Source organism: Semicossyphus pulcher, unplaced genomic scaffold (assembly GCF_022749685.1).
Source record: "Semicossyphus pulcher isolate SPU_LCO1_2020_fin unplaced genomic scaffold, fSemPul1.0.p SCAF_8, whole genome shotgun sequence".
NCBI lineage: Eukaryota > Metazoa > Chordata > Actinopteri > Labriformes > Labridae > Semicossyphus > Semicossyphus pulcher.
Genome location: NW_027211759.1, coordinates 10251309 through 10274606, shown reverse-complemented (window position 1 = coordinate 10274606; position 23298 = coordinate 10251309). Strand labels below are relative to the sequence as shown.

The 23298-nt window shown below is 44.5% G+C and overlaps 1 protein-coding gene across 1 annotated transcript; it reads left to right on the top strand.

Moving 5' to 3' along the window:
• Positions 1-1138: 1138 nt before the first annotated feature.
• On the top strand, positions 1139-22100 carry nuak1b (NUAK family, SNF1-like kinase, 1b). Its single transcript, XM_069686406.1, has 7 exons — positions 1139-2461; positions 7575-7695; positions 13128-13279; positions 14348-14413; positions 15179-15298; positions 16824-16956; positions 17819-22100. Exons 1-7 carry the CDS (start codon positions 2153-2155, stop codon positions 18904-18906), a joined length of 1989 nt encoding a protein of 662 aa, XP_069542507.1. The 5' UTR covers positions 1139-2152; the 3' UTR covers positions 18907-22100.
• The last annotated feature ends 1198 nt before the right edge of the window (positions 22101-23298 follow it).

The window sequence follows — 23298 nt, the reverse complement described above, 5'->3', positions numbered from 1 at the left end:
TTGTGCAGTAGCGCATGATAGCAAAAACATTTAAAATGTTATGTATTGCAATATCTGGACATTTACTATCACTAGTCGTCTGTGGGAGGTTAAATATCAAAGAAAGATGGAGCTAATTTTATCTATTTTACACACAGCAAGCTGGTAGATTTCTACAGTTATTTATCTGATACAGTGAGGAACTTTCATTTTGGGTTAATTTGGCGCCCCCTGTGGACAGAGTGACACATCATTATCCTTTTTCTGTTGAATAGTCTTATTTATCTTAGCTGTAACTCACTCAATACGTTCTTGGGGAAAATCTAAATAAAGGCTCTTCGGGTCTACAAGCTGTGTATTGATTTGCCGGAATCATACTGAGTGGCAGCATTAACTCAGATTAAAACTAACTATATAGAAATACTTAGTTGAGTCTGTTTCATAGTAAAAAAAAACAAACTCCAAACAGTACATTCAACCCATGATAAAATATACATTTTTATTTGTTCTATATATTAAGTACATGGTTACTAAATTTTTCAAATATACAGTATGTAGCTAATAAAATTACCTCAAAATTTTATTAAAGGAGCAATTGGCCCCTGGAAAAAGCCACTCTCAGTCAAAGCTGGTGTTCTCTGTAATCGATAGAAGCAATACAATTTGAAATTGGCGCCATAGCTGTGGAGAAAGTTCTACAAACATCTCGTGGTTTCGCCCATTCTACATTCCTACAACACCCAGCATGCATTGCGCCCCTCCCTCTGAGAGGAACGGGTGCGAGAGATGCTGGAGTAGAATAATACCGTTGTCGTTGCAGGCAATGGCTCAGAACGGTACAGAATCCTAAAATGGTGTCGAGAATATACCGGTGGATCGTCTAAAAAATCTTGGGGTTGAAAATCAGCAAACTGGCCCTTTCAGTAGTCTACAGATCTTGAGCAAATGTACTCAGTTACCTTCCTTAACTGGGATGATATAATAATCAGGGATGAGGTGTGAATCATGTGTGTGAATACACATGTGTATCTGTTTTTGACAAAGATGGATGACAAAAGGGAAAAGAAATTGAAGGGGGGTTGGGGATCACCTCCTGTACACATGAATCGCAGCTACGCCCCTGCTCAGCGGCAGTCATATCACAGATGAGAGAGGGGAAGAAGAAAGCACAAAGAGAGAGAAGGGAAGAGAAAAGACAGGGAAGGAGGAGGAGGTCTGCGTAAACTCCGCCCCGGTCTCGGATCCTCTCGCAATCCTTCTTCACAGCCTCTCACGTTGAGGATAGAGAGAGAAAGGGGAGAAACAAGAAGAAGGGCACACGAGAAAGAAGAAGAAGGGGAGTAGCAAAACGACCATGGCAATTTCCAAAACGTCTCAGCTTGAGATAGTGTCCGATCACAGCGCACCTCCACCACCGTCGACCACTGCACGGAGCATGCAGCCGCACAATAGACAGAGTCCAGATGAATGAGGAGCTATCTACCTGGGCCGTGGACAAAATGAGGGTCATCTTTATCCAAAACGCCGGTTTCGTCGCAGCTTTCTCGCCTTTTAGATGTGAGTCGGTGATGTTGGCAGCGTTTAGGACGACAGATAGTGTGAACGAGCCAGATTTAGCCACAGCCAGACTATGCCAGTCAAATGAGGAGTGAGGAGATCAATTTATTTTCGTCTTTTTTTCTTTTATTGTGAAAAAGCTTGCACGTTCATTATAGCCAATATATCATCTTTAAAAGGGAACGCGTATTCAGCTTCTGGCATGCAGCCTGCTGTCAATATCTGAATACATATCTCATTACAAAATTGGCACTATAATAATTATTTTCTATCCAGTGATATAGGATAATGTATCAGCTAATTATAAACCGATAATGTCATTTAAGACTGTTTGTGCTTAATCCTTAGTAGATGATTATAACGATAATATCATGATTAGGTAGAAGGAAGAATCTCTGTTCACTTTGATCAAAGCCCATTGATCAACCAAGACAATCTGGAAATGTTAGTTTCCTCATGTAATAATATGACTAGTAGGCTACGCGTTATTCTTTGTAATTTATTTATTTATTAATACTATTATTAGACCTATAAGTATTATATTATCAATTTCTTTTAGCTAGTTAGTTTGACATATTTAACAGTGGGAAGGTTGTTTAAACACTTCCCTAGTGAGATGGAAACCGCTTATTTATCGCCCCACCGGGGGGTAACGCGTCCCGGGGCCTTGAAAGGCCAAACCTCCGCGGGCAAACAGCCTGCTGGGGGTGACCTATCCTCTCCAACCCGGGCTCCAGCTCCACCTCTACCTGCCGGCAGCTCACCTGAAGGGACCCCGGCAAGCAGTGATGGAAGGAGAAACTCGGGCGTGAAGAAACACCACCACAAACATAACCTGAAACACCGCTACGAGCTGCTGGAGACGCTGGGAAGAGGCACGTATGGCAAAGTGAAGAAAGCCATTGAGCGGCACTCCGGCAGAGAGGTGAGCCACTTCAGAGATTATGCTTTTTGTGGGTCCTTACTCTTTTTACACGTGCATTCTTTTGCAACCCCCTTACAAACAACAGTGGTCCTAAAGTTAGTGCTTTGAGGCTGTCAGAGGTGTGTGCATGTCCTCCTGGGAATTCCCCCAATGCTCCAAAAGGGCCCATGGGACCAGTGAGTTGTGGCTGCACACGCCTCGTCCTATGCGGGGCCTCACGACCGGATGCTTGAGAGCAAATCCGGCTACTGACTGACTGATGTGAGTCCAATGATCCCAGTTAAGCATCATGGAAAACACCTAACAGTCCAAGAGATACTGATGGGATGCAATCACATTTCTGTTTAAGTGTTTTAGAAAAATAAACCCTTTCGGTTTGGTATGTATTTTACTGTGTGTGTGTGTGTGTGTGTGTGTGTGTGTGTGTTTGTGTTTATGGGTCAGTCCACTACTTTCTGTTTCTTTATTTTTTTAAAAGTTACTGGCTGTCTTTGCCATCGTAAACCCACCATCTGCTGTTGTGTCCCAGCGGACCCGGACATGTCTACAAATATTTTCACGTGTGGCAAAATTTGACCCCTGCAAGCCCATTCTGGCAGGACATGAGGAACTTTCCATGCACTGAGAACGCCAGGGGGGGAAACTTAGTATAGGTCAACAATGTCCACCAAAGGTTTCATAGCTCCTGTCGAATGCATGCTTGATAGGGGAACTATAAACCCTCTGGTAGGGGCCTACTCTCTCTTGGCCTGTCCCACTTGGCTCCTTGTCCTTTCTTCAGTATGTTTTCCTATTTCTTATCGCCATGGCAGCAGCTCTAATGTGGAGTTTTATTTACTTTCACTTGCGTTGTTAGATTGCACAATGGACATGCACTGCAGGGTCAAAGCATCTTATTATGACTTGGGTCAGTTTGACATACTGTGTTCTTCCAGTAAGCTTCAAATGCTGATTGCAGATGATTCATTGAAGGCTTTTGTCTTAAAGGAATAGCAGTATTTGACACAAGATGTACATTTCTTTGCATTTGTAATGTTTCTTAAACCAATAAATTAAGTATAACTTGTTTGTAATGTTAAAAAAAAATCCATCTTCTAGGCAAATTAGCTAAATATAGACTTACAAAAAAATCTTTGTAGGTCAAATCTCAGTGGCTTCATGCCTACCATTCTCCTGTAATGTGCTATTATAGCCTGAGAATAGCAGTCAGCCCGAAATAGCATGTCAGTAAAGTATAGGACTTCCTTGCACCGCCGTGTTTCACGTGGGAGTTTGTATATCTTAGGGAAGTCCTTTGAGAATCACCTCCTCTGCACATGGAGTACCAGCAGAAAGCAGACAGAGCGTGACTCCCGGCCACCTCACAGGCCACGTGTGTCTGCCACTGCGTTGCCAGAGTTTACTTGACCTCTGACCCCACAGGGTGTCCCTTGTGTCTGTGCGGCAAATACAGCAGTTTGGGGAGACTGTTATGCAATCACCTCGGGTCCTTGTACCTTTTTTCCCGTTTTTCGTTCCACAAATGAGAAGAGCAGAGAGGGCTAAGCGAGGGGACAGACTGAGGAAGTCTTGTGTGTGTGTGTGTGGAATGAATTGAAGGCACTTGAGGAAGATTGATTAGATGTGGGCATATTCAGCGTGTCAGCGAAAGTGGAACTGAGTGACTGCCCGGTCTAATCTGCAAAGCCATGCGTTGCACTGTTAGGCAGCTCAGTGGAACATTGTGTTGAGTGCAATAGATCATAGAGGGGAAATGTGACACATGCACTGGCTTGTGTGTTTGTAGAAGATGTGTTTCATGTTTGTATACTCGCGAGAAAGATAGAAAGAGGCGGTGTGTGTGTGTGTGTGTGTGTGTGTGTGTGTTTTGATGCCATGTAGATGATTAGAGTGAAAAGGTTGTGGTGACAGCAGGGCCTAAAATGGGCAGTGACACATAAAAGGCCATCCACAGCAGGAAATGAGATTGGAGGGGAAGGTTAATATCCTGTGTGGGGGATCCATCACAGACGGGGATGGGGGCATTAGCATTTAGCACAGATAAACACAGGGAAGCCCCCCCCCCACCATAACAAGAGCGGGGCAGCCTCAGTTAAAGGGGTTAGAGAGTCATATTAATATGAGCTTAAAGCACCAGATTACATCATTCCCCAACAATGGATTCACTGGAGGGGTACGCGAGAGGGGAAAACACTGACATGCCTCTGCTAGATGTGGTGTCGGTGAGGTATTATGATTCCTGGCTGTTTGAGAAGATAGTTCTCTGGAAAAGTGACGGCCCTCTTCCTCCCACTCACTCTCTCTCTCTCTCTTTGAGTCAGACACACACACACACACACACAGCGATGATCATGATCTGCAGCAAGCCCAGGGAAGAGTGAGCTTGTGATGAATACTTCATCTATTTTAATGGCCTGAGAAAGCGCTGGAAGATGTCAGGCTCCAGTGAAGCGAAACAAGGACTTTCACTTCAAACGCGCTATGTTCCAAACACGGCTGGTCTGGGGGCACCCAGACAAGGCGGGGCCCCCCAATACCTGGCAGGGGCCGACGTGGGCAGCGGAGCAGGGCCTGTTTACTGTGAGTGACAGTAATAGGGATCCACTTAAGGACAAGCGTAGCTGTGTCAGCCAGCCGGGCCAGCTGGCAAGTGGCTGATCTGCAGTCCTGTTTAATGATCCACATCGGGGTCAGGGCAGGGGAACATGAGGAGATACATACAAGATACCTGGCTTTGTCTCAAGCCCCATGTGGGAGAGCTAGCGAGTTAGCATACAGTGTAATGAAAGATTGATGACTAGCCTTTAAGAAGAAAAAAGCAAGTTTGGTTTTAGGCAGAAGTTCAAAAGAGGAAATTTTCTTCCATCTGCGAATAAATTTTGTAGGCCGTTTCTGTTTTTATTAAATAAATGAATTCCTGAATTACTTCCTCCATGACATCCAGGAACGTGACTCACATTCTGCCTCGCTGCTAAACACAGAAGTAAAAAAAAGTTGCTCACGTTTCCTCAGTGGTAAAACGTTGATGAGGTAAAGGAAAACATCAGCGTTAAGACACAAACAACTTTTACCAATTAAGGACACAGCATGCGGACCCCCTCGGACCCCATCTTGTTTATTATGGTGTCATTTCTTTAAAATTCTATGTAATCAAGGCTTGCTCTGGAAGGGGAACTATTCCAGTTTGGGGTTATTTTTATTGATGTACACGGTAATTAGCCTGGCACTCGCTACTGCCTGTGGTTTCTCCTGCATGGAATAAAGCTGGGCTCCTCAGAATACCACCGCTTAGCTAGGAGAGGACAAAAGTTTAAACTAACAGGATTCAGAGCGAGCAGACTCTATAGAGGCCTGATCAAAGCAAACGCAGGACTCAATCCAGAATGTTTAGGCTACAATTATAGCGACATGTGCTAGACTGTATACTCTCCATTGGTTTATTTAGAGAAGGACGCTAACCTCTTATTTAAAGAGTGCAAGGCAAGAGGTTTGAATGCATCCAGTTGTAGATGATCGTATCCAAGTGGCATTTAAATGACATTGAAAAATCGTCAAATCAAGTGTATTCGTTGACTTTTGAACCTCCTGTTGCAGCCAATTGGCAACACAAGTAAACTGAATCACTTCCTCAACTCCCGCGATTCCTCCATAAAACTCCCAGCAGGCCAGCTATTCTAAACGCAGGCCATTAGCCGAGCTTAATCAGTATGACTAAAAATAAGAGGCTGGGTAGTGATTTAGTATCGTCTCAAGGCTCTTTGACAGGGAAGGAAACACGGCTGTGAAAGTTAATACCAACATCTGATATATGCTGGAGCACTCTGACCTCCATGTCTGTCTGACTTCCTCCAGAAAGTATGAGCATTTAACACCTTGCTGACCTCGTTTTCATGATGCTTCTGGTCCTCATTGGTTCTACTTTATCATCGCTGAAGTATCTCAACAACAACCAAATGGGTTTAAAGGGCCAGTTTGCTCCTCCAATGGGCCGCTGTACCGCTCTGAGCCATTGCCTGCAGCAAAAACGGTAGTATTTCACTCCAACTCTCGCTGGGCCGTTCCTTTCAGAGGCAGGGGTGCAATGCACGCTGGGTGTTGTTGGAATGAAGAACGGGAACATTCTCCACAGCTATGGCGCCAATTTCAAATATTATTGCTTCTATCGATTACAGAGAACCAGCTTTGACTGACAGTGGCTTTTGCCAGGGGAGAATTGCTCCTTTAAATTTTGGTGGAAAGCTGCTTAGTTTTCCAGACATTCATGGGTCACATTGGATGAATTTCCTCTGGCGCCATTATCAGGCCAAAACTGATGAGATTTGGCAAAAGCTAACGACATTCCCACAGGTGCATTTTGTGTTAAATGCTAATCAGCCACATTAGCATGCTAACACACATAAATAAGACAGAGGATATGGTAAACCCACCCTGATACCATCATCCTTGTCAGTATTAGCATGTTAGCACCACTCTGCGTTAGCTACAGTCCAAGCCTCTAGGTAGAAAAGAATTGATGGCTCAGATCAAAGACTAAACCCAAACTCTGACTAATACATGTTGGCCCTTAAAGGGTTCAAAGGAAGCCTCCATTATGGCACCACGTGCAAGGTTGTTTTTCTGAAAGAGAGCACCCTTTATTCCAAAGTAAATTACACAGTGTGACAATAAGATGACACCCCCTACTTGTTTGACTCATCTGGCAGTTATGACAGCGAGGCTCGGCAATGAGGTCAAAGGTTGTATTTCAGGCCCCTTGAGAGGGGGATAAATGAGGTTGAGGAAATACACAGGGTTAATAAGGGAGAGAGACGCAGCAGAGTTGGCTCACATGTTTACACTGAGACAGACAGAACGTGGTGTACAGTATGGAGCCATGTGCATTTTAAAGTACACTGATAAGAGAGTAACTGTGACATCAATGTGTTGTCCTTTAGTCTAATTTTACTTTGGCCATTTCCCTTCACAGATCAAATCAACATGTCTATGCAACCAATTAAAGTTGAAAAAGAAGGAAATGTGTTTTACACATGATGCACCCAGGCTTTCTTTGACTTTGAAAAATCCACTTTTTAATTTCATGTGATCAGCGCCGGATCTGTCTCTCTGTTTCCAGGTGGCCATCAAGTCAATTCGGAAGGAGAAGATCAAGGATGAGCAGGACATGGTGCACATCCGCCGGGAGATTGAGATCATGTCATCCCTCCGCCACCCACACATCATTTCAATATACGAAGGTGAGAGTCTGCTGCATGTCTGGAAGCGCACACACACACACACACACAGATCATCCACATAAACAAAAACACACATGACCAGCATTCAGCCCACCCTCCGCTCACTGAACACTCGTGGCCAAGCTGCAGGATTGTCGTGTTATGACATGCAGATGTCACAATAAGAGCAGGACTAACTACAGCTCTGGGATGTTATTCATCCTCTCTGCTCTGTCTGCTCCAGTAAAAGTCTTGGATGGCTCCGGCAGTGTGCGTCTGGATCCCTCTGTGTGTCTCTGCACGTGTGTGAAACAGGGGTGGTATTCTTAGGGATTGCCTCTTCCACATCTAAGGGGTCTCATCTCTTGTCTTCTCTGGGCTTGATCTCAGGGCCAGACATCTGCTGATACTTAGAAACAACTGCAGCTGGGAGCCAGACTGTGCTTGAATATGTGTGTGTGTGTATGTGTGTGTGTCACATACGCCATTGTATATTTGTGTCTATGCATGAGCCTAGAGAGACACCGGATTGACCTCAGTCACCCTCGGGCCTGCACCTTGTCTGACTCCGGCCCGGTGCCATGAAACCATGAGGAAAGGCCTTAAGCCTTCCCGGGAGCAACATCAACATATGTCTACTCAAGGAAGCAACCCTCTAAATATCAAAGCCTTCAAAATCAGCCTTAAATGGCTCACATATTTACCTCCTTTTTTTGAGTCCTCTTACTTGACCTTTACCTCACTGTAAGAAAACACAGATTAGAATTGATGGCGAGGGAAAGGTTGAACAATTCCCATTGAATTCTTTCAACATATTGCTCTCAATTAATCATCCTTTATAATGTCGTCTGGGCCTACGTGCAGGCAATTAAAGTCACAAGGCGCTGCAGTTTGAGCCCGTTTCATATGATTTGTGGCTTGTGACTATTTTTATGCCTGAGTCAACATAGCAACAGTTTCAATGCTCTTTTCAGTGTAGCTGCACTGGCACAATGGCAGCCGGTTTATGTGCCACTGCCCAAACTGGCTTACCCACTGTCCTTTGTTCAGTTTCAAAGTCCCCAGGTTGTTATCAGCTATGTGAATATGTGACAAACAGCTCTATTTGTCATGCAAACGTGCCAGTAGTCAGCTGGAGGGCTCAAGCGCAGCCAAGTTTAATAGGTTTTGTAGGGGAATGATTAAAAGAACACCCAGTTTTATAAACTCCAAGGAGGCTGAATGCTGCTCCTATGTGTGCCGTTTTCCTTTATAAGCAGTCTACTTCACCAACAATCGTGACCAGACTCATTGCCCTCGCTCTCTCTCCTCAAACGCAGCGTTTACTGTTGTGGCCTGGCCTCCGCCCAGCTTCGCTTTAGAGATATATACGAGGCCCCGAGATTTGTGTATCCGGCAACACCCTCTTGTACAGCCCCGGCTAACTGCCTTGTGTGAAGCAAAGCTGAACCAGATGTGAGTGTGAAGATTGATTTTTACCACTCCCTCACATTCTGCATCCATCAGCATGCTGTGCGGGGCATTTAAAAGCGAATTTAGCTCTTTGCTTCTCAGGCATATCTAAGAACCCCGGCTCCAGCTTTAGAAGACTGCAGAAGAAATGAATACATCCAATATAAAGCTAAACCTGAACAAACTGACGCAAGTTAAAGGATAGTTTGACATTTGGGGAAACACAATAATTTGCTTTTCAATACCACTCTTGTCCGTAGCGTGAATATGACACTACAACCAACAGCTGGTGAGTTCAGCCGGACTTCATGGAGTCTACGCTCCGGGCCAAGAAATAATCTGCTGCTGGAAGTGTCACATTTAGCGCATAGATGTGAGAAAAGTTATCCATCTTCTCACCTATCTGTCAGCAACAAAAGGAATGTGTATTTTCCAAAATGTTGACCTTTTCCTTTATGAGGGGAAATAAGGAGATATAAAAGCCAGAACAGACGTAAAATCATTAACCCTGCTGTGAGAGAGGAGCCAAAATCTTTTACTGTGTTCATTTAGTGCATTCTCTAAAGGTGACATAAGCCTGGATGGTAAGAGGAACTCTGAGGAGCTCTTATTTTGGTAGCTCTGTTCAGTTATATAAGAGTAATTCAAGGAAGAAAACAGCTGCTGAGGTAATGGACATAAAAAGATCTATTTACAAAGTGTAGTGTTTAATGCCCCAGTCTTCCACAACTACACTATTTAACATACTTAAAGGGCCAGTTTGCCGATTTTCAACCTCAGTCCTATCATGCTATTATGGGGAGCTAATGCCATTATGGTAGAAAAAAATGCTATTTAGCTCTGTGCCTTTGGAGGACGCTATCCGCTTCTCCAATGGCCGCTGGAAAACCTCCACCAGACTACGTAAGAGGCCATGGAGCTCGCTAAACTACACTTCCTCAATCTAGGACGCCCGCCTCCGATGTCATGCCTCGTTTAAAATCGCCAGGTTTGAAATGTAGACTCCAGACCTCAAGATTTTTTAGACGTTTAGACCGGAATATTCTTGTCGTATTTCGGATTCTGCACCACTCCCAGCCATTGCCTGCAACGATAAATGTCCTTGACTGGAAAACGGTAGTATTTCACTCCAGTGTCTCTCGCTTCAGAGGGAGGGGCGCAATGCACGCTGGGTGTTGTAGGAATGAAGAATGGGCGAAACCACAAGCTGTTTGTACGACTTTCTCCACAGCTATGGTGCCAATTTCAAATATTATTGCTTCTATCGATTACAGAGAACACCAGCTTTGACTGAGAGTGGCTTTTTCAAGGGGACGAATTGCTCCTTTTAAAATACAGGTCCCTGAGTATCCCTACTACAGCATGCAAAGGACCACTGCAGGAACACACAAGGGCACCCAAACAACTTAATTCACTCACACAAAGACACACTAACTGCAGAAGGCACAAGAGAAAAGCAAACACTGCTTGCAAAAGAGCAAAGTTCTGTATCACACATTGTAATAGTAATCTGCCGCCTGTCCCCCATGCATGCTTGCAACAGTGGTCTATCATCAGTGCAGGCATCAGGACAATGGGTGCTAATTACTCAGATGTGAGGGCCTGACCTGTGAACAAAGGCCCAATGAGTGACAGCAAAGCTGTAGCGGTGGCTGCCGTACCCAACGGGCTGTAACAAACCCGCGTTATGTAAGCCAGGTAATTACTTCACCACCAGGGGTCAAAGGTAAATGAGAGTGCAAGCTGAGAATTGGCTCTTTAAGAACAAACCCCAGCATGGATCACTGTGAATATCCCCGCAGGTTACCGCTCCGTCCACCAACCAGAGGGCTGGGTTCAGTCTGTCAGACAGCCCCGATCAGGGAGCATTACCATCACTCAGCAACTGTGTGCTTTTGTAGGGGATTATATCTTTAAAAGGACCCCAGGAGGAGGGTGTGCGACAAACTATGAAGGTGCTCACTCAAGGGTGCAGAAAGCAGAGGCCCTCACCCTCAGTGACCCCGCTGTGTGGGAAAAGCAACCCGCTCAATGTGAAGCAACGTGGCGGAGTGTGTTGTTGTCATCTCATTTTTGTTCTTGTTCTTTCTCTTTTCTCATAACCATTTTCATTCCCTTCATGCCAAGGCGCTGGGAGGGGAGCATGTTGCCAAATCCAAATTATACAGGCTACGTACGAGCACAGAATGATATGTTTGGTGAGTGCAGATGGTTAGCGATGAGTTACACGAATACAACTGGGACGACATTACTTTCTCCAGTCAGCAGATGTGAAACATTTGGCATCTTTTTTTTTTTTACTTTTTATTTAGCAAACTTTTACATTTATATAAAGACAAAGGAACCAAAAATACAATCAAATGAAATGAAATAAAAAGAACACATAGGCTACGTTCATACTGCAAGCCTTAGTGCTCAATTCTAATGTATTGGTCAGATCCGATTTTCCTCTTTGGCTGTTCACATTAGTTTTAAAATGTGGCCAATATCAAACTGCTGTGTGAACTGGTCACGGTCCTGAACTGACCCGCACGCGCAAAAGAACACTAACAAAGACTGCACGCAGCACGGAAGTCAGCGTTTATAGTTTCATGTATAAATTGATGTGCTGTGGAAACCAGCGAATTCGACAGCAGATGATACCGAGGACGAGGATGAGGAGAAAGAGAGACAAATTTTTAATCATGGCTTTTTGTGGAGCAATGGCTGCTGCTTCAGTATGGACGGAGGTGCATGTGGACGCGGAGTCGAAGACGTCTGCCATGTTTATATTTACAGTTTGACTCCCGCCAGCACAGGCGAATGACGAATAAGAGAGTGACTTAAAAGTCACGTGATTTCCACTCATGAATATGAAAGTGGCCCAAATAAGATCTGAACAGATTAGATTTCATGTAATTTGTGCTGTTCACACAGACCTGAGTCACATATCAGCAAAAAGATTTGGGCAGTCTGAGCGTAGCCATACAGTAGGGGCATGTAAGCTTATGAAAAACCTCAGGGTCCATTATAAGTCAATTTCTCCCAATTTTTGGCAAACAAGAGATAAATTCTCAATTTTGTCCAGTTTTACACAGATACTCGTCTTTTTATAGTCATGTTCTCATTTCATTAAGATACAGGACCATAACATCATAAGGGATTCCATATCCCAAAGTCCTCCTCAGAGCTAAACATGTATGCCCCCAGAATGTTTGAAAGTTTGGGTGTTTCTCCAGCACTGCTGTTTCAATAAATCAAACATCTTTATCATCTTTTCTCATCTAAAAGCTTCTAAAATTTAGATAGATAGATAGTTTCCTGTCCATTAACATCAACATAAATATAACTTCCATACTGACTCACACGCAGAAACACAGCAGACAGCTGAGTGTCTCTTTAAATAACAACGTGATGCTCTTACCCGGTGTTTTTTCATGATTAATCAGGAGTTCAACTGCGGTGTGACAAGAGGAAGTTGCACCCAAACTATTGTACAATGTGATATTTCCTAATCATACGCACACTTGTTTGGGTGGCTAAGAATGTGGCAGTGTGTTGTGAAATGTGTTGACATGATGCAGAGTCAAAGTATGATGTGCATAGCTTCACACGATATTGTCTGTCCTCTCTGTCTGCAAAGCGAACTCTTTCTCTCCTCCTGCTTCCTCTCTGTTTTCACCCTCTGCTGGTCTCGGAGGAGTGGGCTTGATTGAGTTAACAGCCCCTCCCTGCGATGTTGTGAAGGAGCCAGATACATGAGGTGGGGTTTGTGGTGATGTAACCCTGGGAGAAGTGTTAAGATGTTATGTGCTCCTCTGGAATCTGGATTCCTGCTCCAAAAACTAAAGGAGGGGTGAACTTATCCTTTATAACAATGTCCATTTGTGATTTCAACATGACAGAATGAACCTGGAATGTCTTTACAACTTGTCCTCCCATCCTGCTCGCTGATAATATGGATGTATTTTCCTGAAAAGTAGATATTAACAGACTCCAACTGTTTTCTTATCATTTGTCAGTGTTTGAGAACAAGGACAAGATCGTGATTGTGATGGAGTATGCCAGCAAGGGCGAGCTGTACGACTACATCAGCGAGCGCCGGCGCCTGAGCGAGCGGGAGACGCGACACTTCTTCAGACAGATAGTCTCCGCCGTGCACCACTGCCACAAGGTGAGAAACACCATACTTTACATTGAGGAAAAACATGCACTCTCTTTCTCTTGGTCACCTTATTTCCCTCTTCGCCCCCCCTCACACACACGTCCAGACTTTGTTTTCCAGGCGTGCTTATTGTAACACCCACCATCCAACTCTGCAGTCAGCCATACAGCCGGTTAATCTACAGGCCCTACACGGTATGCTTTTCTTGGCGCGCTAGCCTTAGGGAGTCATCTGTTTCTGAGTGAAGATGGAACACAGGCCAGTTTAATTCAGGCTTACACTCCGATTACAGTACACCAAACAAGCCCTGCATTAATTCAGTCCTCATCTGTTGACACACTGAAGGCTGTCCCGAGATACCCCCTAAGCTTTTCTCCCCAGAGGTTTAGCTCGAGCCACACCCACGTCAACCCATGTCCCACACCACGCCTACACCCATGAAACCCCTAAAGGTCCAAGGGTTTGTTTGGATGGGCTCCCCCTTTTGTCATATCCCCAGCTGCTGATAGATATGATGTCATAGTGCTCAGATAGGAGAGTCCCAGACAGCCATGAATGATGAATCATCACCACCAAGCACGGCCTCGCGCCGGGTGGGGTGGTGTGAGTCACTGACACAACAAGCAAGCAACCATGTCTTCCTCACATCCACCCAATGAGAGCTTTGTGAACATAAAGCAAAACAATAAGCGCTGATGCCGGGCTGGGCTGTGTCCTGTCTGTCTGCATACCACATGTTAATTCCAAGATGTTTTAAACAAGGAATTGTTTTTTAATCCCAAGATGTTGTGAGAACATTATTCATACAGGCCGGTAATTACAGGCTCATGTTTATGTGACACATGTGAGTTGAATTTAGAAAGAAAATCACAGCAGATGTCAGCGTAAAGACCCCGAGGGGACAAGAGCAATTAAAGGGACCTACACCAACAGGCTGCGTTGATTTCCCCCGAGAGCCGCAAGCTAGCTTTGTCGGAGTAAATCATCTCTGAATACGATTGAATGTTTATTACTTCTGACATGAATAATGCATTGATAGATTAATTAATCATTACTTTGTTTGTTGTTGTCTTTCAGAATGGGGTGGTGCACAGGGATCTGAAACTGGAAAATGTGCTACTGGATGAAAACTGTAATATTAAGGTAAGTTGGCGCCTTGATCTGTGATGCACCTCAGCTCGAGTGACCTTTATTTAAAGGATAAACAATCACTTCTAAGCTTAATCCAAAAGGCAACTTTGTTGAAGTTCTTGAAGACGTTTCACCTCTCGTCCGAAAGGGTTCTTCAATTCTAAACTGACTGGTGGATCGGGTTAGAAATATAAGCCTCTGTAGGCTTCATCCAAGTCCAGATGATTTTTGGATTAAGCTTAGAATTACCATGACCTGGATGCAGGGGCGTTTCTAGGGGGTGGCCTGGGGTGGCATGGGCCCCCCCTGAAAACTGATTGGCCAACCCAAATGTCACCATAATCCTAAACTATGATTGTCCCTCTGCCTGGTCAGAGGTGGGACTTAAATTCAAATCAACGTATTGGGCAGTGTAGCAACAGGCTGCTAGTGGCTTAAGTGACTAGCAGCCTGTTGCTAGCAGTGATTTGTCGATACTTCATACTTTGACTTTTGGAGATGCATCCCTAAGGAATAAAATATGGAAGATTATTATGGTGCCACTCTGTTGTGTGATTTTTTAAATAAAAAACCGATACAAAGGAATGTAACATCGAAGCTATGGAATCACTAGCTATGGTAGATATTATATGTGGAGACAAAAAAGGTTAACAAAACCTTCATGCCCCCCCCTGCATAAATCAGTGCCCTAGTGGAGCCTGGATGACTGAGAACCTTCACAGATGATTAACCATCACATGTCTGGCGTCGACTTATCACGTACCCTTGTTTCCACAGATTGCCGACTTCGGGTTGTCCAACCTCTACCACAAGGACAAGCTGCTGCAGACCTTCTGCGGGAGCCCGCTCTACGCTTCGCCAGAGATCGTCAATGGGAGACCGTACCGAGGCCCAGAGGTGAGACTCGGTGAACCAAACAATGACTGAAAACGCAGCTGCTCTCTCTTGAACTTCATTTCCAGGCTTTTATTATCTTATTGTGTAACCATCGTCGGCCCTATTGTCTTCCCGAGCTGTTAAATTTGGTGTGAACCCCCCCAGATCTCCCACCTTATACAGCTTTCATCATTATTATCTCACTAGTGATTATCATACACAAAGCGGTGGACAGGCTTTATTTTCTGTTTCTTTGATGGGATTACTATTAGTCTCCAGTCAAAGGGAGGTCTCTCTTGCATCTCCACAGTGGGTCAGCTCAGATACAGTCTGCATCCCTCCCCTGTCCTCCCCTTCCCGCAATGTCTGGATCCTTTGAAGTGAGGAACTGGAGGATCGTTTTTTTGCCCGCTTTCTCTTCATCTTAATGGGATAGGAATGAGCTCCACAGCCTGAAAAAAAACACGCTCACGGTCAAAGCAAAATAGTTTTGGTGAAAGAACGAGTGAAAATGTCTCCTCAAAGCCACTTATCTGGCAATTCCATAGTCGTTCCGAAGGGCGTTGTCTCTGAAATCGCATCAGTTACATAAAACAAAGCAACAGAGGAAGGAAAAAAAACGTGCATTTTTAGATTCTTCAAGTCCAAGCGTTCAATTTAGCATAATTCACTATAATTTCCTCCAGAGTGCTAAAAACTACAGCAGCCTGATCGCAATCGAAATTACAGAACCTCGGTCGGGGTGAGGCCACAAATTACAGCAAACACATGCAACGAAAATAGAACACAACAATAGTGCGTGGCCCTGTCTCGCCCTTGACACATTCCTGATGTTAGTCAGGATCCTAAGAGGAAGTACACCAGCTCTTTAACTCACGCTATCTGATTTCCTCTTCCTAAAATATGTCTGAAAGCTGCAGCTCCTGCCGTCAGAAGCGAATTCCTCAGGACTTCTCATAATCCCATTAACACACATCGCATTTCCCCTCTCTGTCACCTTCGCGTACACAAACACACGCAGAGATGCTGAATGCCGACGTGTCTCCAGCGAGTCCTCAGGGGCCAGGATATCTCGGCTCTGCCATCTCTGCTGGACTCATTACCCTCCTCCATTCCCACCACTTCCCACGTCGCTCTGCACCTCCTCATGCGCCCCAGACACAAAGTCTTATGTAACCGCTTACTTAGAAAGCCACATTGCATTAGGGTTGGTGGTCAGAAAGTGCTTGCTTCGGCCTGACAGAGCAGGAGAAAGTGGAGGGGGGGGGGGATTTATCTGTGTGGAAACAAGGCATTTCCCACCAGAGGGCTGGCATTTGTCATTTGTGCTATGAAGATTTGTGCTGGTGAAGCGCAGAAACGTCTCAAGCTCTTGAACAGAGACTTTCATGTGAGATTGTGTGATTCATTCAGTTAAAGGCACGAATCACTAATCACAACACTAATGAACCCACCAGATCTAATGCACCTCAACTATGTGCAGTATGTTTGTGGTCTGCGTATTACAGAATGAACAAATTTATGACCTGTATTTTGTTTTCCTCAGGTGGACAGCTGGGCTCTGGGGGTGCTGCTGTATACGCTGGTCTACGGGACCATGCCGTTTGATGGGGGAGACCACAAGAACCTCATACGCCAGATCAGCAACGGGGAGTACAAAGAGCCCACTCAGTCCTCAGGTACTGCAGGAGAAACAATAAATTAAAAGAATAAAAAATGCATAATCATAAAAAAGTAACATTACAGTGGTAATCTAGAAGATCTCAGTTTCGTTCTCTTTGGCGGCACCTATGGCGATAAACAGTAATTGCGGGAGCACACTTCCAAGATATCCAGACAGTGTTGCTGTCGTTGGTGTGTGTTGATAAGTGAAAATCAACAGTGTTGTTGATTTTCACTTATTTTTGAAGTTGTATCTGTAGTCATCGATCTTTTCTTTGTTTGTTCAGCCATAGTAGATTACTGTTTACTCGCAACATTTGTAGAGACAGGAAAAGCAGCCGCTTAGCTCCGCCTACCCTCTCTGGCAGACCAACCACTGCTGGGTGATGGAAAACGCTTCACTAACTGGGCGCCGCTTGTGATTTTTTCCATGAATGTTACACCAGACACCCAGTCTGTAATACTGCAAATGCAAAGGCTTTCATCAATGGGCCACAGGCTCAATCATCATTGTGTTACCGCATTCAGCGATAGATAGTGACTTAACAGACATTTATTTAAATGAAAATCTCCAAGATTATCACTTAAAGTGACTAATTCCTTGAATTAAACAGATGTTCTTTAAATTCTACCAAATTGAATAACGTATGAACAACAAAAACACAAAACTAGCATTTCAGAAACCCCACATTTTTACATACAACCATTACTATTGTCAACCAGGCCCGTTCCAACATATTTGAACGAAAGAAAGTGTCAAACTCACATTCCACGTTCAGTGCTTGGACGTAAAAGCATCTAATGCTATTAGATTGATTTATGCCAAGTGGTCTTTCCTTTGAGACAACTTGTTGATTGATATCCTTTCGTCTCCTTTAGACGCCCGTGGACTGATCCGCTGGATGCTGATGGTGAACCCTGAGCGCCGGGCCACAGTGGAGGACATCGCCAACCACTGGTGGGTGAACTGGGGCTGGAAGAACAGCGTGTGTGACTGCGAGACCCAACGAGACCACGGAGGCTCGCCCATGCTGGCCCGCTTCATCGACTGGCAGAACCGCACTGAGCCACGTGGTTCTGGGGCCAAAGCTGCAGTCATGCCCCAGCTGCTTCGCCAGAGGCCCAAAAAGTCCAAGAAGGAGAACGTGGAGGCGGGACAGAGCCACTCTGGAGCGGAGGACAAGCCGGGTCTGAAGAGACCCAAGGGCATCCTGAAGACCAGGGTTACTGAGGAGCAGCAGTCTGCCAGTCTGGAAGACGGGGAGTTGGGCCAAATGGCTAAATCAGCAGAAGGGGGAGAGGAAGCCTCAAGTCCAGATCGAGAGGAAGAGGAGCCGACTCTGGGTGGAGGCTCGCCAGCTAAGATGGTGCCCACTCTGCCCAAGAAAGGCATCTTGAAGAACAACCAACAGCGGGAATCAGGGTACTACTCCTCGCCAGAGCGCAGCGAGTCCTCCGAGCTTTTAGGGGGCACCAGCATGTCCCTGCTAGCCACCTCCCCGCCTAAAAGAGTCATGGGGAGAAAGGGCATCTTAAAGCGAAACGGCAAGTACTCCACCTACAGCGGGCCTCCGTCAGCGGCAGCAGTAGCTGGAGTCCTTGGCGAGCCTCCTCCCTCAAAGGACTCTGGTCTATCCCGCAGTCAGAGTCGGCCATCCAGCATCGTCGGGGAGGACAGCTCCAGCCTGTCCCTGTCGCCGAGCTCCCTCAGCGGGGCCGAGTGGCATCCCTCCACCCCCCACCTCCGCCCAAACATCAGGGCCTGCGTGTCGGCTGAAAACCTGCTGCAGCTCGCCAACTTCACGGGCTTCCAGGCAGCCCCGCCGCACCAGGGACCCAAGTTCAGCCGCGGCCCCAGAACGAAAGGCTCCCCGGGGGACAATGGCAGCTTCTCCTTGCTGGGGGACCTGGAGGACATGACTCAGGTGTACCAGCAAGCCCTGGACATCAGCAGCAACCTCACCTAACAGACGGGCGGCAGAGAGAGAAGAAGCAGAGGGAAATGAACTGTGTGTGTGTGTATGTGTGTGTACAGATGTATTTTTGGGTGGCTTTAACGACCAGTGTGTTACTGGGATTCACCTTTTGGGAGGTTGTGGTTTTCCATATGAGGCTGAAATCTTGATGGAAATGATACGTCTACACACACAGATGTACACACTTAGGTGCTCTTCTCTGGCCAGGGGAGATTAAGTTAGAGAGAGAGAGAAGGAGCTGGCATGAAACAATGCCACCCAGTCTGCTTTCTTGGCCCGCCCATAGACTTTGCTGTGTTCAACATGTTTACATATTCAGCAAGAAGGCAAGTTAGAATCACAAACGCAGCGACCAGAAACTGGTCGTACGCCACCGATCTTGAGTTTGAGTTTACAAAAGCACCTTAAAAACTCACACAGAGCACATGCTTTTGTGATCTTTACTTCCTTTAAAAAAAAAACAAACAAACCAGGGTCTTGTTCCAAAAATAACTGACATTGCTGATTATTTATTAATATTTTTGTAGCTTTTAGTTTTAAGTGCAAAACTGGTGGGCGCTGGCTTATTACTGGAAGTGTCCAAACTCTTTGTGTGGAACTGACATATATAATTATGTTACTCAGTGATGATGAGAAACATATATATACTCAGCATATATAAGTATGTCTGCGCTTGTAAAACACGCAGGCAAATATACCTTCATAAAAGCGTATGTCCTATATATGTGTATGATACTTGGGAATATGTAGGAAGTGCCTTTTAAATCATAATAAGAATTATGTATGTCATTTCCTTAAAGTGGAGGGAAAAGCCAGGCCAACCTGTCACCAGTTGTGCTTTTTTTTTTTTATGTTGATTGTGAATGTGGAGAGACCCAGGGCCTTCTGCACACAGCCGGCTTACTTTACATGTTTTAGGGTTCAAAGGTCAAACCCAGACAGTTGAGATCAAACAGTCTCCTCCCCCCTCAGAATCACACGCAGATATCGCCTTGAGAACAACATCCTTTGTGTTCTTTGTCAGTGTTTAAGCCCGCGGTTTGGTTCGTCAGCACTTTTGGTGGCTCGGTTGAGCGCAGATTTGCTGGCAGCACCCGAGGGTCTGGAGGGACTCACCCAGCGGGACACTAAGTGAAGGGAGATGGCGCAGACACCATCTCACAGTCCTGGAATGTGCCTGGCTCTCTTAACCTTGGGTTGTTTCGCATATTCACGGCTACCTGATAAAGACAGGCTCTTTAGTGAGTGTTCTTTATTTTGTTTGTTTCTACCAAAGACACATACGGTGTTTTTTTCCAGTTAATATTTTACCCCATTCTCTTCAAAAGAGCAAAGTAAGGCGGTTTGTTTTAGCCTGCTGATGACACAGCAAATTCCTCAGACAAAGGGCGGAGACGTGTTGGTGCTAGAGATCTCTATCAGCACCAGCCCGACTCAGCACAGGTGGGATCTGCGGTGCGTGCTCAGCCCTCCAGCTGTGTATACTAGTCCATTATGTCAACTAAGCACAATTAGCCAGCTATTGTTTTCATTTGACAGCAAAAAGAGGGAGGCAGCACGTAGAGATTTACAGCTAGAGGGAGAAAGAAAGAGTGAGAAAGAGTGGTGCATGGGAAGGTTGAGATTAGAGAGGACTTTCTTGTAGTACACAGGAAAGGTCAAGGAGTTAGATGTGTTTGTTTGAAGGATTTGTAATGTAGAATAGTGAAAGTAAAAGAAAGTGAGTAGAAAGAGTAGATGGAAAGTTTTTGTTTGATACCAAAGATGTGGTGAAGCTGTGGCATAGATGGGTCAGGGAGTCATTTTTTTTAGATGTTTCTTTGACTTAGGAATCCCCATCGGTGAATGAAATCATCCCCACATTGGCCTTACCTCACGTTTGTTTATTTTGCTTTTATGGTTTCTGAGTGAGATGCTGGAGGCTGTTGATACAGCTCGTCTGGAGGGTCAATCAGTGTGTGACTCGTGTGTTCTGCATGGCCTTATAGAAAGTGTGGTACACTTTTCAACTGCAGCGAAAAAAAGAAATGGGAGAACGGTGACTGACATCATCCGGAATATCAAATGATGTGGATGGAAAAGCATGCGGGAGACGACCCGGAGGAAACGGATCACATGTTGAATGTTTTCAGTGGTCCTCTGGTGTGAAGGAAAGGTCCTGGGTATTGGTTCAAATGAAAGACCCGCTGCGTATTATATTGCATTTTATTGCCTTTTGTATTGCATTTTAATTGTCAACTGGATTTACAGTGAGAAAATTATACTATGTTAGTATTTTGTTTTATTATGCTTCTGTTTTTGATTTTCCAAAATATAAGAAACTTTATATTGCTTTATGTTATGGCAGAAAATACTTCCTTCCTCGAAGTATTCAAATTCCTCTCAAGAAACCGGCAAATCTGATGTTCATGCAGCAGGCTCATTTAGAATCCTTCTAAAATAATTGGAATTTGGCAAAATGAAAGAACGTATTGATATATCAATAACTGATCGTAACAATCGTGCTTTTCCACCTTTACCTAATAAGGGGAGGTACAAGCTTCTGAAAAGGAAATAAAGCAATGGAAAGAATCTGAAACTCTGCCAAACTGGAAACAAGTGGTGCATATCTGTTAGTTAGCAGAACGTCTAATCATAGGAAAACTTGACTGGATATTGTTATGACAATAATAATAATAAATTAGTATTATTATGTTATTTAAGTATTATTTTTCGTAATGGCTCATTACTTTTGTCGGCTATTGCCTCAGTTTCTGTTGGTGATCCTGGACTGCCAAGGTGGATTAAGTTGCGTGCCTTTGGTATCTTTTATGAACTTTTTTTTTTTTTTTTTTTTTTGATATTGAAAATTATTATCAATGTGTTTTTATACTTTGTATTTATTGGTGATCAAGCCATTTAAATTGTTGTCAAAATACTCCCTGCTTATGCTTTGGCCTTCTCTGGACTGCGTGTCGCGTTCAGGACGAACTGCACAAAACAAACTGTCATTTGTTTGTTCAAAATAGAGTGGTATCATCTCATAGTGAAAGCAGTGGCCAAGTGTGTATTTTTAAGAGTTACAAAACAATAAGAGTTCCTCAAATCCTGTAAAATGTCTTAATTCATCCATTGGGGTGTATTTCTACTCGACACAATGCCTCTGTAGTACTGTATCAACTCAAATAAATGGATCTGGAAAGTTACACGTGTTTGTTTTTGTGCTGTGTGTGGTCATCTGAGTTTGAATTGCTCGAGAAGTTAAACACTTCGGTCACATCGACGTGTAATTAGGACAGTCCCTTGAAGTGGGATAAATAAATATATGTATAAATAAGTCTCACGTTGCAAACACATGCCGTCCCATTCACAAAGTAGGCCAATAGGCCAAGATGGCTGCCTCTTACACTCTGCTAGGGTTTCTTTGATGTGTTTCCAGAGTTCAGGACTGACTTCCAAGGATCAGTTTAAAATGGGAAGATGCTGATCTCGTGGTTTGACTGGGACTCAACTACCGCTCTTCTTCTAACAGAAGGGACAAGTGTAATTCAGACTATTATTGGAGAAATGTCCTCATTTCTTTTCCTTTTTTAGACTGTGTGACCCGAAAACCTACATGAATGCTTGAAGGAGGTCAGCAGTGATCCACATTGCGAAGGTGTCCCATTTTCATCCCATCTATATGATGTAGATTATCAATTAGGGGCAGGAAGTTGAAGTCAAAATGCAACACTGAAAGAGGACAGGTCATTTAGACTCAAGCGGTCAGGGTCTACAAAGCAGAACTCCCAATGAGGACCAGCCAGTTTGGGGCACACAAGTTTCCACGCAGCCTCTGCCTTAATTTCAACTTGATGGATGTTAAAGTAATACTCCACCCTAAATCTATTTTTAAAGCATTTAAAAGTCAATCCTGTGGGCTTGAAAGGTGGCTGTAAAAGTCTGTATTTTCTCTCACAGAAGCACTGCAGTTTTGGTCAGCTTGTCGGTTACAGTAAATTCTGACAGTTTTCTCAGTGGAAAAACAGATCAAAACATCCATAGGGAGGTTTGAAATCAAATTTTGCATAATCATCCATTTTGTCACTGGTCATTTGAATGTACATGATGTTCCATATATATCATACTTCTGCCAAAATGCTGTCCAAAGCTGTTGTCTTTTACTTATGACCCTGACAAGCTCATTACAGGTGATATGCAGTGGTTTGGGCATATTTGAGCGCCCACTTCCTGCTCTTCCACTGATCTGGAAAAGTTTCCATCTTTAGTTTTTGCATTGTTTATCAAGGAAGTACTTTTTGCCAGTAAAGTACAAAAGGACAAACATACCAGATCTAGGCTAACCAGGCTAGTCAATGATTGATGTTTTTATGGAAGAGAAAGCTGCACGTGCTACAAAATATG

Bases quoted from the DNA above. Each gene is read 5' to 3' on its own strand.
- nuak1b (XM_069686406.1), top strand. From the start codon at position 2,153: ATGGAAACCGCTTATTTATCGCCCCACCGGGGGGTAACGCGTCCCGGG. The intron at 2,462-7,574 runs GTGAGCCACTTC...CTCTGTTTCCAG, and splicing joins AGCGGCACTCCGGCAGAGAG to GTGGCCATCAAGTCAATTCG. The intron at 16,957-17,818 runs GTACTGCAGGAG...CGTCTCCTTTAG, and splicing joins AGAGCCCACTCAGTCCTCAG to ACGCCCGTGGACTGATCCGC.